This window comes from Lissotriton helveticus, chromosome 10 (assembly GCF_964261635.1).
Source record: "Lissotriton helveticus chromosome 10, aLisHel1.1, whole genome shotgun sequence".
Lineage (NCBI taxonomy): Eukaryota > Metazoa > Chordata > Amphibia > Caudata > Salamandridae > Lissotriton > Lissotriton helveticus.
Genome location: NC_136071.1, coordinates 278,955,730 through 278,972,650, shown reverse-complemented (window position 1 = coordinate 278,972,650; position 16,921 = coordinate 278,955,730). Strand labels below are relative to the sequence as shown.

General features: G+C 42.8%; 1 protein-coding gene across 2 annotated transcripts in view; it reads right to left on the bottom strand.

The window, feature by feature from the left end:
* CCDC13 (coiled-coil domain containing 13) overlaps positions 1–16,921 on the bottom strand; it is a 431,895-nt gene that overhangs the window by 210,344 nt on the left and 204,630 nt on the right. For both annotated transcript variants that reach the window (XM_078665306.1, XM_078665307.1), the window contains exon 9: positions 10,550–10,726. In XM_078665306.1, the coding sequence (XP_078521432.1) occupies positions 10,550–10,726 (177 nt within the window). The remainder of the gene's footprint in view (positions 1–10,549; positions 10,727–16,921) is intronic.

Below are 16,921 nucleotides of genomic sequence, written 5' to 3'. Positions count from 1 at the left end.
TCAATGAAAGCCTATTCGTATAAGGGAGCTTAAAGACTTTTCTGTACACCATTATACTTAGGCCTTCCATTTTTTTAGTCAGCAGACCATTGAAGGCAAGGTGGCCATAGCTCAGTGTAGGCATTAGCTTGGCTTTGATAATACGTCGGATTCCCTCCGTCGAGTGACTTACAAGCTTGTAGTGTAATTTGCACAAGCCATATGTTAGCTTAGCTGCTTTTGTCTCCAGTGCTTTGACCTGCAGTGCTGGACTGCAGGTATCTGTAAATTGCACTCGTAAGTAAGTGTACTTATTGGTAGTATTTATCCTTAGAGGACCCAGCTGCCAAGCCATAGTATTTTTTTTGGTTTGTGGCCAAAGATCAGTACTTTAGTCTTTAATACGTTAGCTACGAGCTTGTTTTCAACGTTGTATTTGTGTAGCACCTCTAATGCCCTTTTCATTCCAATTCTTGTATGGTCCAGCAAAACAAGATCGTCTGCGTACTGCATAATTGGCAGTCTGAGGTGACCCAATTTTGGACGGAAGATGTTGGTTTTTAACAATACTTCTCCCAAGTCGGCCATGTATAAATTAAACAGGGCAGGGGCAATCACGCAGCCCTGTTTTAACCCCCTGTTTGTGAGGATTTTGGGAGTTGCGCATTTGCTAGTAAGCTTTACACGCACCCACGTGCCGGTGTAGAGTGCTAGTATCGCCGCAAGCAGTTTCCCTGGTATTCCCCACTTGCCAGTTTTGCCCACAGGATGTTTCGATTAACTCCATCAAAGGCGGCACTGTAGTCCACAAAGCAAGCATATAGTGGAGGGGTGGTGGCCCGGTTGCCTTCGTTGCCAGATATGAAAGTGCAATGGCGTTGTCCATGGTAAACGATTTAGGTCAAAAGCCAGTCTGATAGTGTGGGATTACTTAGTTTTTCGAGATCCACGACTCTAGCTCTTTCAGGAGCATTTTTGCAAAGGCCTTTTCTTCCACGTCCAGTAATGCAATTAGTCTGTAATTTCCTGGATCAGCGGCATCCCCTTTTTGTGAATGGGATATAGGATGGAGCCTTTCCAAGAGTCCGGAACCATTGAAATGTTATAGGAATGGCTAAATAAAGTTTGGATGTGGGGTGCCCAGTATTCACAGTCTTCCTTATAGATATAACCAGGCAACCCTTTGGGCCCTGGGGCCCCATCCTTCCTGATCCCCTGGAGGATAGTTAGTGTTTCCCTTTCTGTTAGAATGAAGTTGTCCGCTTTACTCTCTTCATGTTGGAAGTGTTTGGCAATGCTTACCATGAGCACTTTCTGATCGACGTATAGGTTGGTGGCCTGAGCAGCCCAATTGTAGTAGTAGTTTATTAGCATAGTTAATAAAAACCATTGCAATACCAAACATCAAAATTTAAAAGCAATTCTGCATACAATGTTAACCCCTTCGCTGCTGGCGTCGGCCAACGGCCGTTGCGCGCACTACCTTCATAGTGCTGCGCACGTCTCTTGGCCGACGCGGCCCCGTCCACTGCGCTAAACCACCGCACAGCGGTGGAATTGCCGCTGTGGTTAAGCGGTTAAAAACATTATTCTATAATATGCATTTTTTATCTTTTTTAAATCAACTCTAAAATGTATATATTTAGACTTCCATAAAATAGAAGTGCTGTTTGTGTTACGATAAATGATTAATCTGGTTTTGGCATTTTCTTTTCCACCACCCTCATGAACTTCGCCAGACTACAATTCAGCTGTGGGTCATTAGATGAAAGGCATGCGAGAACTGCTTGCCTTCGTGAGTGTATCCCACGCTGATTGAAATGGCATTTTAACAGTTGCTTTCGTTCTTCCAAAAGTTCATTGCAGGACCATAACAAATGCAGCAGATCCTCTGGCCCTGTGCCGCATAGACGGCAGGAGGAGCCCGCCTTATCCTTTAGCCAATGCGGGAAAATGCTGAATACAAGGTAACAAGCCCAATCTGTACATTAAAAACTTCATTTTAGTCGTTTTAGCGTAGCCCAAATCAAAGTAGTTCTGTGGTGCTGGTATGGAAAACGAGCTAATGGTCATCCAGCCATGTGACCTTTTCGTGAGGGATGCCTTGTCCTCGATCCACAAGAGATGTTGAATTGTCTTCCTGACCAGTTTTTTAAGTGTTGAGTGATTTGTAGGAGTATCCCAGAGTCGGTTTAAGCCAGTATTTTGAGGTACTTGACAGCTGGTGAGGCTGAGTGTTGCTCTAGTTCCTTCCATAAGTATTTTGTCTAAAGTTCCTTGGTTGGATTTCCGCACTTTGTCCCAGGTAGTTATGTACGCCCCCTGTCTTGCCAAGAATTGTTTCTGAGCGCTAAACTCTAGCCTGATTTGAGCTGGTGAAGTATGTTTAGGAAAACTAAGAATAATACTGTATGCAGCTATGACTGTATTATCAAGAGTTTTTGCATCTCTGCCTCTCTGTACTTCACTACCGTAAGCAATTGTTGGCAGGAGTCTGGCTCGTATCACTAGAGCCAGGGGTAGGAGCGACGGACCGGTTAATTTACTGTTTAGTGTTTTTAAAGAGATAGCTAAGGCGAGGCCTTTGCCTCTAATGCTGGTTTTCTGTACAGTGAAATGGCCGCCTTTATCGATTTTTACTCCTAGGTAATTGTATACTGACGTATCCTCAATACAAGTATTGTCCCAATACCAGGTAAACAATTTTTTCCTATTTTTGCTGATCGTCATTGTCTGTGTTTCTCGAGATATATCGTCAGTTTGTTTGCTTCAAAATAACCCCGTGTAGCGTTCACAAGATGTTGCAGAGCTACTTGAGTATGGCTGATTAGGACTATATTGTCCGCATAGAGGAGACACGGTAGTGATAGCCCACCTATCCTGGGAGCGTGAGATTTACAGCTATTTATTATCGGGACGAGATCCGCTAAGAACAAGTTGAATATTGTGGGGGCTAAGACACAACCCTGTTTGAGCCCTTTGTTGGTTAGTATGCGCCTTGACAGTCGAATAAAATAAGTGCTTTTGCTTTGTTCGCCATAAGTTGGCAGGGTATGCTCAGACGTGAGTCCCTTGCTCACTTTGCCACTGGATTCAAGCAAGCCGGGCTGAAGACGGCTGTAATGCCAGAAACCGGTCCTCGGAAGCTTGTTTCCGGTCCAGGGAAGGCATGGCTTGGCAGTTCGGGCTGGACTTTTCCCATGAGGCACAGGGTCAGACTGATTTGCATATGGCCATGACTGAACTGGGGTGGGAGAGTGGGCTAAAGAACGGTGATGGATTAAACCCAGATCAGTTGACTGGGGGTGAGTGCTTGTATTGTCAATGCTCCGTCCATCACCACCTTTGGTTTTGCTTTGTTCGCCATAAAATAAGTGAGCACAGACCTCCGTCAGTGTGCACGGGCTCTGCTGAGTATTGAATCTGTTTGGAAGAGAGAAAAAATTGTTAACCCCTCAACGTTTTCTTTGGATTTGGAATCTCATTGTGAGAGCCACTGTCTCCTCTCTACATTTCCCGAATGGCTCTTGCACAGGGTCCCTGTGTAATCTCCATGTCGTCGATCATCAGTAGGTGGAATACCCAAGATTGCAGCTGGGAGTTCGGTGATATGATGAGTCAAATGGGTATGTCCAGCTATCTGATGTGATGATGCCTTAATTTGTCTGTGACGGGCGGCAAATTGTTGTCTATGGACCAACCTTGCTGGAGCTATATCTTGGAAAAGAGAGCAAGTGGTACCCTGGAAGGAGATGTCGTTGTTCATCCATAAAGCTGGAAGGATCTTTTCCTTCGTCTTGGAAGACTGTAGTTTAACTAAGACATCCAGGGGTCAGCCGCTTCCTCCTGATTCCTGGGTGCCCACCCGATGAACTCTGTCTATCCTGATTTTCATGCTGTCTTTTCCGACCACCTCCGCAAACAGACCCACCACATAGGCCCCAAGGGCTGGACCCTCTGCCCCCTCTTCCAGGTTACAGATGCATATGTTGTCAAGGCTCGACCTGTGTTTGAGATCCTTCCATTTTAATATTGAAGCCTGGAGTTGCATACGGAGGGAGTCGGATGATTCTTCCATCAGACTTGTACATCTGTCCAGCTCTTGGATCCCGGTCTCAAGGTCCAGTGTGTGACAGCCCACAGAGTTAACATCATGTTGGAGCGTGGTGAGCCTGGTATTAATGCCTGACTTGCGTAGTTCCAGGGAAGCATTCAGATCTGCTTTTAACTCCTCTTAGGGTTCCTGCTTGAATTCATTAAGGGAGGAGAGAAGGTCTTCCTTCATGAGTGCTATGACGTTGCTGCTAATACTGACAGTGAGGATGTCATGCATCTAAGTAGGAGTGAAATAGTTTGACACTCTGATGGTCTCAATCCTTTTTAGAGGCATAAAGACAGCAGGCGCGAGCGGGGGTAGCACCCGGAGGGTAGTCACAGACCGCACCCAGTTCAGTGAAAAAAGGGGAGTCGCTTTGTAATAGCACCTGCACTGTACTGTGGAGTTTGGAAGGCGGGTCACTGGGGCAACCGAAGGCTGATTATCAGTAAGGGCTGTGTATAGCAACGGTCAGTGGGCTATCGCTCCCACCAATATAAAGCAGGAGAGGATCGCCTGGGTCCTCTAAGTATAACAAATCACCTCCTCCTCTCTCAACTGTTGCTGCATTGGCATCGTTCAAAAAGATGGTTGCCCTCTGTCCAGTCCACCTCTCAGGGGGGGGGGCAACAATCGCAGGTTGCTTAGGATGCATTGTGGCGATTACAGAGAGTGAGTTCAAGCAACTGGTGCCCAAGTCTATCTGCAATTCAGGGGCCTGAGTGACTATCATCAGTATTCATTAGGCAGGTAGTCCCCCACCTTAAGGTCAGGCAGGGAGGAATCAGCATCTTCCTGGGATCCACGCTTTGGAGGCAATAATTAGTGCCGGAGGAAGAAGGCCCAGGCTCCCCAGTCTCTTTACAAGATCATTTCCAGGGGGGGGGGGTGTGGCAGTAGACTATGCAAGGCTAGGGTTATTATTTCCTAGTCCTGGCGCCACCATCTTGAGGTCAGGCATGCATCAAACATTGTTCCGAAGATGGAGAAAATCCTATTTTCTTTAAAGCCACAGGACTTCGGGGTATCCCCACCACCACAAAGAAATTGCCTCTGGCCGCAGTGAGGGTTGTTGCAGTGTATGGTACTCACTGCCGCGATGTGGGGCTACTGGCAGGGGCCACGGGCCAGGCATGAACAGAGGGAAGGGGGGGGCCAGAGCGGGACGAAGGAGAGCTGCGGGCGGAGGGAAGGGGGGGGGGGGCCAGAGCGGGACGAAGGAGAGCTGCGGGCGGAGGGAAGGGGGGACGAGCAGAGCAGCTCTGGAAACCACCACCGTCTTTCTCCGAGGCAAAGCAGAAATGCCTCAGAGAAAGCATGGTAATTTTCGCATTCGGGGGTGTGTTTTTTTAGGTTTGAGTGACGGATGACGTCACAGGTAGAAAGAACCTAAAAAAACACGCCCCCGAATCCGAAAAAGACTGGGCTTAAGGGGAGTGACGCCCCTCTCCTCCAATGGCTGGCCAGCATTTACGAGGCCAGCCAATGGAGAAGAGGGGTGGGTTCCAAGCCCCCTAACTCAAAAACATAAAATCTTCGGACTCCGCCCACTGCTACGCAGTGCGACGGTCCTCGACCTAACAATACACAAAAGGGAGTGCTTAGGAAGTCCAATGTTTTTACTGAAAGTTCACTTAATCACTTATTAATGCAACAGGGATTTTTTCTACATCAGAGGGTGCTTCTGTGAGCTGTTTAAACTGTGTTTTACTAGGATCTGTGCACCTCGTTTTTTGGCCAGCAGGGGGAGTAAAGTTTTATCTAAACAGTATTGTTAGATTTCAAGTTAGTGAGGCCCTTACCTGCTGAAGTCCAAAGTGTGGATTGAGCCTGTCTGTCTCCTAGGAGATTCTGAACAGGAGAAGCAGCTGCCCAGCCCCCACACCCAGGCCAGCAGACCATTGGCCATTCAGCTACCAGGCAAGTCTGAGCTCTCCTCTCACACCTGCCCAGGCCCCTTAAGGCCTTGCTGGGTGCACCCCAAATCATTCAATCATTCTCCTCCATCTTGTGAGTTGCAGCCTCCCGGTGCCCCAGATTGCAGTGAGCTGAGTCCAGGAAGTGGCAAGGAGACAGACTAGTGCCGTCTCTTCCCAAGACAAAAAGTTGTTTAAAAAACGATTTTCATTTTCTGTGTTTACTGTCTATGCCTGTGGTTGTTACAGTTAAACATTGTAGTTTTAGCCTGCCTGTAATTGCATATTTTATCACCTGCGTTGTGTTTTAAATTTGTGGTTTTCCCTGCCCATGATTGCCTCCATTTAGTGTGTTGAATTGTGGGATTTGCAGTCCAACCTCTGTAGTTTGTCCCTCTCATTCCTTGGTGACAATTCTGTTTTCCCTCCAAATTTCTCCTTTGCTCTGTGCTACGGCCTCTATGTTAAAACAGTGCACTCCCAGCCACCATTTTGTGTTCACATGCCAGTGAAACCAGCCCCCCTGCCCCCCCCCCCCCCAGCAACAGGGATTTTTTCTACATCAGAGGGTGCTTCTGTGAACTGTTTAAACTGTGTTTTAATAGGGCCTGTGCACCTCGTTTTTTGGCCAGCAGGGGGAGTAAAGTTTTATTCAAACAGTATTGTTAGATTTCAAGTTAGTGAGGCCCTTACCTGCTGAAGTCCAAACTGTGGATTGAGCCGGTCTGTCTCGTAGGAGATTCTGAACAGGAGAAGCTGCTGCCCACTCCCTGGCCAACAAACCTTGTCTGAGGTCGCTGGGACCTTATATGGTCTGCTAGTGGTTGGTACATGTATACACTGATTGGTGGTTGTATCTGGTGTTTCTATTGGATTAGGGTTAATGTCCTCATTGGTTGGGTATTTGAAGGTTCTGATTGGTTTCTGGGTCTGTGATTCAATCATTGTAGGGTTGGGATTAGGGCTAGTGTTAGGATTTCTATTGGAAGTAGGAACTAGGGCTTCCTATGTTATTGGTTGTTGGGAGTAGGGTGGGACTAGGGCTAGGGTTAGACCTTTAATTGGAAGTAATGATTAGGGCTTCTGGTGTGATTGGTTGGTGGACTAGGTGTGGGACTTAGAGTAGGGTTAGGCTTTCTATTGGAAGTAGGGACTAGGGCTACCTGTGTCATTGGTTGCATGGACTTGTTTTGGGTCTACTGGTAGGGCTAGGGCCTTTATTGGACGTAGAGATCAGGGCTTTTGAACTGATTGGGTGCTTGGACTAGGGCTAAGATTGGCTGTAAGGTCCTGGTCTCCTATTGGTTCCTAGATTTTAGGGCTAGTGTTGTGATTGGATAGTGTTAGGGCTAGGGTTTCCATTGGCTGAAGGGGTCACCTGATTACTAGGGCTATAAAAAAGGCCAGGCTTGGGCGTCTCAGCCCGGGCGTCGAGGCGAAGGGCAGAGAGGGCAAGGGCAGTTGCCTGTTTGAGCCTGTTAAGGGCAGAAAGGACAAGGGCAGTTGCCTGTTTGATCCTGTTCAGGGCAGAGAGGACAAGGGCAGTTGCCTGTCTGAGCCTGTTAAGGACAGAGAGGACAAGGGCAGTTGCCTGTTTGATCCTGTTAAGGGCAGAGAGGACAAGGGCAGTTGCCTGTTTGATCCTGTTCGAGACTGGTCGGGACTAGGGCCAGAAATGCTGCCCATTTTCCCATTTAGCAATACCCAGCCCACACCATCCACAAACAGAGCAACACACTCACACCAAATGTACACCACGCACAACACTATGCACAGAATAATGTACCAGCCTGCACTGCAAACCCAACCAAACCACATCTACACACCCTACTATCCCACCTACCACACATATGCACCATCACCTACAAACAGTACACAACCCTATCCTATACCACTAACCAATACACTCATCACTAACACAACACCAATCAACACCATACATAACTACATCCCATTCAGACACACTCTCCCTGCTGTAATTACACCTAACAGACCTTCCATCAGTTGTCCAACAAACACCCTCCTCTCCCTTCTACTAACGCACAACACACACACTGCTCACCACCACACTTTGTAACTCTTGCAACACATATACTCTCAAATGTAATTATGGATCTACATATTTATCACTTTCTTCTAATTTAGCATTTCCAATGCACTACCCTATTTCTCAGCCTATACTTCGCTCAATATATCTTCTAGCCCAACCTTTTGACTAATCTCAAACCTTTTCTACTACTCCTTCCAATGCACTACCTATCTCTCATCCTATGTATCTATCACTATATCCTCTACATCCACTCTCTCATTTATCCCAAACCCCATACCACTACTATGATTGCCAAAATAACCCTTTCTAGACTCTCTCTTACTCTACCCCTCCTTGTATCATCTGACACCTCTTTTACTATACCCATCCCCTAAACAAACCTTTCTAAACTCTTTCCTCTGAGTCTTCCCCTCCAAAACTCATTTTTACTTATCCAAAAGCCTTCTCCTATTGCTAAGACCTAACAAAAAAAAAAATCTTTCACTCTTTTATCCTTCCTCTATCCTTTTCAATCGAAATTAAGACTAACATGTTCACTTCTCAAATTCCATATTAAACTAGACTAATATACTACCCAAATAACTGAATAACATATCCACTGCTCAAATTACTTCATATTTTTTACTATACTAATTTTCAACAGTAATCCTTTATGGGTTCCGGAGTGGCGTGCTACTTACCAGAAAAGCGATTCAACACCCATCAGGGGTAACAAGTGCTATTTGAATGCAAATCTTTCTTCCCCTTTTATCCCTCCGCTATCCTTCTCACTTCAAGTAACTGACCACCACTGAAATTACTTCATATTTCACCACATTAATTCACCACTAATCCTTTGTAGGCTTCCTGAATAGCGTGCGTCAACAAGTGCTATATAAATAACAAACCTTTGTCCTCCTCTATCCTTCTGCTATCATTCCAAATCCAAATAACTGGCTAACCTATCCACCACTTAAAATGTACTTGCGTGTTTGACTATACTAATTGAACACTAATCCTCTATGGGTCCCGGAGTAGCATGCTACTCGCCGAAAAAGCGATTTGATGCCTCGTCAGGGGTAGTAAGCGCTATATAAATGCAATTACAATACAATTATAATACAATATAACGCTGGAACCATGATGTGATATTCCAAAAAAGATTTTCCTTTATTCTTCACAACATCAAACTGCATCCCAGCCAATGTGTTTCTTCCCAACAAGGGACTTCATCAGGGTTTGGGGATTTCTTAGTCTTATAACATATTAACCGAAAACCAAATTTGTATATCCTGGGACGCGGATCATCCACAGATGCTCCTAAGATCCTCTGCTGATTAGCGACTCCACACTCCAACAGCAATGCTGTGAATGGCTGATCACACCCTGAGAGGAAAGGTGTGGCTGCCATTTTGTTAATCGGGACTCTGTTCTCAGTGGGGAAAATAAAATTAAAGAGTGACAGAAGGGTAGAGGTACCCTGACCCCAAAGCACTAATGAGGGGTGATGTGAGAAATGTTCCCCAAAACTTTTTTTTTACCATACGAGGATCAGCAGATCCTCTCGGATCCTCACAGTTTAGGATGGATTCAGCTCTGTGGATCCCAAACCCAATTAAAGAGAAAATACACTCATTCACAGACCCACATACCTAATCACACACTCACTCACACACCCAAACAGCCACTCATACACCCTCAAAACCACTCACACACCTACTATCATACCCACTCCCACTTACATACCCACACAGCCAGTCACACACGCACCCATACACCCACCACACACACACCAACATACACACTCACACACCTAATTTACAGGGACATTAAAGTTAGGAAATAACATTAAATAAACCACAGAAATTCACTGAAAAAAACAAAGGTTACAGGGACGTTATAGTTAGGTTCAGATTCTACACACATAAAACCATAGGAATTCAGCAGTTATAATCATCTCAAGAGACTATAACTCATGCCCTCAACATGCACTGCTAGCTACCCCACATATTACATCACTCATGACATCTTCTATAACATCATTGATAATATCACTGCAACATTTGCAGTGCAATTATTGCTGAGAAAACTGTACATGGCAGGGTGAGAGTTATAGTCACCCCACACTGAGTAGGCCTTGTGGACCCCTAGAGGTCCTCGGAAAACAGGTTAAGAACCACTGGTCAAAATTAAAGCAATACCTTTAAAATATATAGGCACATGGTTAGTTAGCTTACATAGCGTTTTCCAAAAGAGTTTTTTTTCTCTTGTAAAAAGTGTTTAGGGTTCAAGGATTTGTAGATTTATCAAAGACTATGAAGGAGAACAATATAATCTATAAACGTTGAGAGATTTTCTGAAAAGACAGCTATCTCTCAAAGAGAGGCAAGCTTTGGACAGAGAAGCATATTGGAAGTTGCTTCTGACAAATGGGTCGGCAACGCAAATCCTCACATCAGGACAATATCACTATACAGGTAAAGGGTGGATGTTAGAAGGGGAATGTCAATGTTTATAGCCATACTGTACCATTAAAGCATCAATAAGCTCATCATCGTGCTTTCCTTTCTCCATCAGCGTTACGATTTGGCTCTTCAGTGTTTTCACCTCATTAGTTAAGACCCTGTTCCTGGCTTTCGAGGCATCCAACTTTTTTTTCAAGTCTTCATGATCTTTCAGAAGAGCTTCATGTTCACCAGTAAGCTTCTGCAATCACATAAACATGCTGCGTGAAAAGAAAGAGATTGTTCCAACCTTTCTTATTAAACACATCAAACCAATCACAATACCCATTGTTCATCTAAGGAAGAATATATTGTTGGGCAAATACAGGTACTAGCAGTATGCCCTGTTCAAAGAATTAGATTCCCTCGGTTTTGTATAACTACAATGTTGTTTCCAGCTAATACCATGTGGGCTTCTATTCTTTATATTTACTGATATTTTGTGGCAAGACTGTATAGAATCTATCTGAGGAGTCGTGTGCGCAAAATAATAGGTTGCTAACCTTCCAAAGTGTTCCTTCTGATAGGTTAGTAAATCTTCCTCCAAATTCCATATCTTGTATATTCTTGTGAGTCTTTGGACTAGACCAGGACATTTTCACAACACTCTGTCACTGACTCAAAGTGGTATTCCTCATGGGCCAAACATGGTTTCATGTATGCTATGGGGCTGATGTATAAAGTTATTTTGTGTTCTCAAAGCCTACAATTCCCAAAATCACAAGGTTTGCAACCACTAAATTTTTTTTATTCTAGTAAACACATTTTCAATTTGGTAACATGCTAGTGAGTCACAATATGGCTTTAGAAAGGTATAACGGACGGCTATTTGGAGGGAGCGTGTTCAGGGTGGCTCTTCCAAATAACGATTCAATGTTTTGCAACTGTGACTGTAGACACAAAACAATGAAAATGTATTGACTAGTAAAGTGAGGTAGTAACACATTTGCAAAAGAGAGTGAGCCCCTTTGGACCTCTTTCCCATTGTGAGTGTAAAATAAAGATTGTTGGGGCATATTCAGTGGTCCAGACTGCCAAATCTTAAATAAAAAAAAAAAAAAAAACCTTTTACTTTTAAATGCAGTCCGTTTCATTTATAGAAAACAGGCTACTTTAAAAAAAATGTTTACTTCCTTAAAATGTGATCATAGACATGGGTGTATGCTAACCCCAGCAAGTAACCATTTTTGTGCTAATGAGGTAGGTTGGATTGTGAGCCACTGATATTCGCAATTTTGTCAACCGATGTATTAATATTAATACATAGCTATAGATATACTCTTGCTAGTCCTAAATTACTTTTATATTCACCTAGAAGAGGCTCTTTACCAGGGCATTTTCACAACATGGAGTCTTTCCAGCACATGTGATACAAAGTGCATAGCTTTTTATTAAAAGATTTTTTATGTGCAAATAACACTTTTTTTGAAGATATATTTTGTTACTTTTCTTAGAAGTTCCATCTGTGCTGACATATACAATTGATTTCAATTATCAAATTATTTAAAGGCACATATCAAAATTGACAAACACAAGGCGCTAATATTTACAGCTAAAAAGTTTTTACAAAGGAACATTACAAAAGACATACAAAATTGACAGTGAAACCTCGTGTATATAACCACACACACAAGCATCCATCAGTATCTCTTACCAGACCAGCTACTCTCACACTCACAGCACACTCACACACAAAGCAATCCTCGGAAAATTTCGGTTTCTTCTTATGATCATACGCTGCCAAGAAATTACGTGGATTGATTTAATCACAAACATTTCCACTAATGTGTTGTTTTTAGAAGATTGCCCCCTTATGGTCGGTCAACGTACATTTCGGTAGAAAGGAATTACAACCACCTTCATAAGGACCACATATAATGAGTTTCATTTCAAAGGAGGTGAAGAGGGGTTATCTCGATTATGGTAGATGAAAAGTCTCCAATCTCATCGGTACATATCAATGTGTTACAGATCACAGGCAGCAGAGATGACACTATTACTGCGTGTCATACATGTTTAGGGTAAGTGATTCCTTACCACCTTGGTGGTGTTTAAAGGTACAAATGAATCCAGCTCCTTATATTTAGTGGGTAGGCTCCTCCGTTAGCAAGACTATGACGTCACTGACCAATGGGCTATACTGGTGCCCCCGAATGATAGTTTGCTGGTTGCCGTTCCAGCAGGTCAGGAGCTAGCCGCGCAAATGTGCTATCCAAAGAAACACCCACAAAAAAATAAACTGTCACTCAGGGGAGCACCAGCATACCAAGCCCATTGGTCTGTGACGTCATAGTCTTGCCAACAGAGGAGCCTACCCACTAAATATAAGGAGCTGGATTAAGTTGTACCTTTAAACACCATCAAGGTGGTAAGGAATCACTAACCCTAAACATGTATGACACGCAGTAATAGTGTCACCTCTGCCGCCTGTGATCTGCAACACATTGATATGTACTGATGAGATTGGAGACTTTTCACCTACCATAATCAAGATAACCCCTCTTCACCTCCTTTGAATTGAAACTCATTACATGTGGTCATGATGAAGGTGGTTGTAATTCCTTTCCACCGAAATGTACGTTGACCGACCATATGGGAGAAATCTTCTAATGACTACACATTAGTGGATATTTTTGTGATTAAATTATTCCACCTAATTTCTTGGCAGTGTATGATCATAAAAAGAAACTGAAGTTTCTAGAGCATTGCTCTCTGTGTGAGTGTGCTGTGAGTGTGAGAGTAGCTGGTTTGGTGAGAGAGACTGATGGATGCTTGTGTGTGGGGTTATATATATGAGGTTTCATTGTCAATTTTGTATGTCTTTTGTAATGTTCCTATGTAAAACCTTTTTATCTGTAAATAATAGCTCCTTGTGTTTGTCAATTTTGATATGTTTCTCTCAATATGTTGATAATTGAAATCAATTGTATATTTCTGCACAGATGGAACTCCCAAGAAAAGTAACAAAATATATCTTCAAAAAAGTGTTATTTGCACATAATTTTTTTTTTTATAAAAAGCTATGAATTTTGTTTCACTTGTGCTGGAAAGACTCCATGTTGTGAAAATGCCGATGTAAAGAGGCTTTTTCAGGCCAATATAAAAGTAATTTAGGTCTAGCAAGAGTATTTCTATAGTTGTTGCTTTTTCCCCCTCAATCTTGGACCTTAAAGTACTGCTAGGGGGTACCTTTCTCTGATTCATTAATATTAATACATAGGTCAATTCTCTAAATGCTATTCCATTCGCAAAATGTTGGTGCGCAACTTGAACCCACTGTTTCCAACTGACTATTTTGTAAATCAAGCCCTTTTTTGCCTACTTATGAAAAAGTGGTCAACCCACAAAATCTGCCATTGGTGCCCTGTGGATTAAAATCAAAACAGAATACAGAATAATTGGAAGACCCACAGGAGAAGAGACAAGGGAGAGCGATGTGGAATCTGCAAGAAATTATGTATCCAGAAGACACATTATCAAAGATAAGTAACTTAATTCTTGCAATGGATACTGCTTAACTCTGTGTTTTAAGGAGTGAGGCAACCCACAACATGTTAAATATTACACCACATAGTTCTGTCAAATCACTCGGCCAAATTGAGTTTCACTCCTAGCAACAGACTCTGTAATGCTTGGTATGGAGGAAGTGCCAGGCTGCAATTTCAAATGCCTACTTTTTCAGACGGAGACTTGGCACACGAAGTGCAGTGATTTTTTTGTACAATACCAATGACAACATGACGAGAACCCGATAATTCGCACTTTGGATATATGAGAATCTTTGTTGGAGTTTCAACTACTTGCATTGTTTATTGGAAAAACAAGGTGTGAGCTTTAATATTAGTGACCCTTGAGGAAGCCCCGGTGGGGCGAAACGCGTATCGGCTGTTTTGCTCTATAAAGAAATAAAATTTGACTGATCTACAGCTACGTTGATTTCTATCGATGTGGAACCCTTTTCACATATTAAGATATTGTTGCTGATAGTTCCCAATGCACGAAGGATGAGAGTAACCTATGTATGATGTGCTCTGGTGTCTTTATTGTCCATCTACAGGGTATTTGAGTGCCAATTAATAACATTATTTAATACATAGCATTACCTACTAAATCTGCTAACAAATGGCACAGCTCTTTTTAGCACCAACGCAGCATACGACTACTTAGTTGATCATTAAGCCTGTATGACTTCGACCTTTCCTCATACAAACTAAGCTCCCCTGTGGGATCTAATCTATGAAAACATCTTACAAGGATGCAGAGGAGAAAACAGAGATGGTAATTAAATCTTATGTGAAAAATGGAATTTGGAAACCCCTTTTCAAAGAAAAGGTAGTGTACTTCACACCCCACCTAACCTGTGTAAACTATTAAGTGTTAGAGGGCACATACAGTGAAGGCAACTCTCCCTCTCTCCAAATCGCATCAGGGTAAAAGATCGAAGTGGGGAACAATAAGTGAGCACAAAATGCAAGCCAGTAAGGAAAGTCTAAACCAGATTCAAGTCCTGCTGAAGTGTTGAAAGGTGGACAAAGTTCTGAAGTTCTGTGAAAAACCTGCCTACAGCACGGAGGTGAAACAGATGCCGTGAACAGAGGAGGAAATACATGTTGATATTGCAGAGAACTGCCTCTTGACAGTCTTTAAATTAAATTCACTCGGAGTTGAAAAAAATTAAAAATTCCATAATATATATCGCGCTTGCCGCAAGTGGGTTAATGTTGTCTGACTTCCCCACTTGCTACAAATCTTATGCTTTTCTAAAACACCCGGGGCAAAATATATGACTAACATCTTCCACTTAACCTCCATGCAAGCAAATGTGATCTCTGAGGGCCGTATTTAAAGTTGGCTGGATGGGGTACTCAGCCACAAACGTAGTGGATGTGCCATTCGCAGTCTTACAAGAGCTTTGTAACTTATGAACCTTGCAATAGGGTCGACGGGACATCCACCACGTTTTGACTTTTAAGAAAGCAAAACCTTCACTGGCAGAGTCCCTGGAAGTTCCAAACAGACTTCTAACAAGTTATCAAGGCGATCAGGCCCGGTTTATAGGTAGGAAATGACCAGCAATGTGTTTCTCCTTATCTTTTGAACAATGTTTGCACAAATATTGGAAGGAGGAAATGTGTAATGAAGAGGGAAAGCCAAACTGATGGACAACACAAACGCTTATGCTGAATTTCATGGGAATTCCCCAGAAAAGAAGACAGCTACTTCTTCATTATTGTTGCTAAGGTCCCTTTGTTTGAAGAAGAAAAAAAAAGATAATACAAGACTTGCTTAGCTGCTATGGCAGAATCTAAAGGATGCGTTTGTCTACCCCGACCTCCACTTTTTACTTCACACAGTAAATCACTTTCTAATATTACCATAGCTACTCTTAATTTGATCACGCACGTGGCTCCGTTGTACAGAATATCTTTCTTCTTAGCATTATTTACCACTGAGGAATTTGTTCTACAAACTTGATCCATATTCCTAAAATAGTTCCATCTTTTATCAGTCTAGACGAAATTTGCAAATTCTATTTCATGGACGAAAATATTGACCTCTTTTGGTACAGAGAGAATATAAAAATAAAGACAAAAGAAGAAAGGGGCAAAAAGTAAAATGATAAATCCTGGACTAATTCGGGATGTTGCAAATGGACATTTCTCCCCTAACATTAGTGTGTGCTAGTAAATGTTGGCTATTTTGAAAAAAACAAAATCAAAGTGGACCAATTTAGGAACACTTTAAGCATGTAAATATTGCACTATAAAAATCAATGGTGTACATTTTAATAATTAGTTTGAATACTATATCAAGCTAACATACAAAAATTATTATTAATAGTGAGTTAAATGAAATTTGTACATCAGTACACTTCTCGCTGCTATCTATCTCTTCAAAAGCTGAACAATAAATGCTACTTAGCGTTAAAAAGATGTCCTTCGACCAAACCAGCAATTCAGTTATACAATAAACAAAGTTTTCCTCACTTCCTTTGCAGGGCAGTCACCACTACAACAATAACTTTGTGAACACTCGAGATCAAAATGAGGCTCAAGGGAAGAAAAGGACATTGCTAGTGCTCTGCTTCAAATACAAAATGATTTTCCCATTAACCCCTCCGCTGCGCTGAACGTTCCGCGCTGGTGCGGAACGTTCTATTGCGCGGGCGGGGCCGCGACGTTCAGCTGATGTGCGCAGTGCTACCGAGGTAGTGCATGCGACGTCCGCTGAACGTGTGCAGCACTTAACGGGTTAAAAAAATAATGTCAAAACAAAATTCAAGAAAACATGCATATTATAGGTTTGGTACAGTAAGCATAACAAGGCCGCACCAAACTACATTTTTTTACAGTGAATGTTTAAATATTGTGCACGAGCATGTCTTTTCAGTAGATTT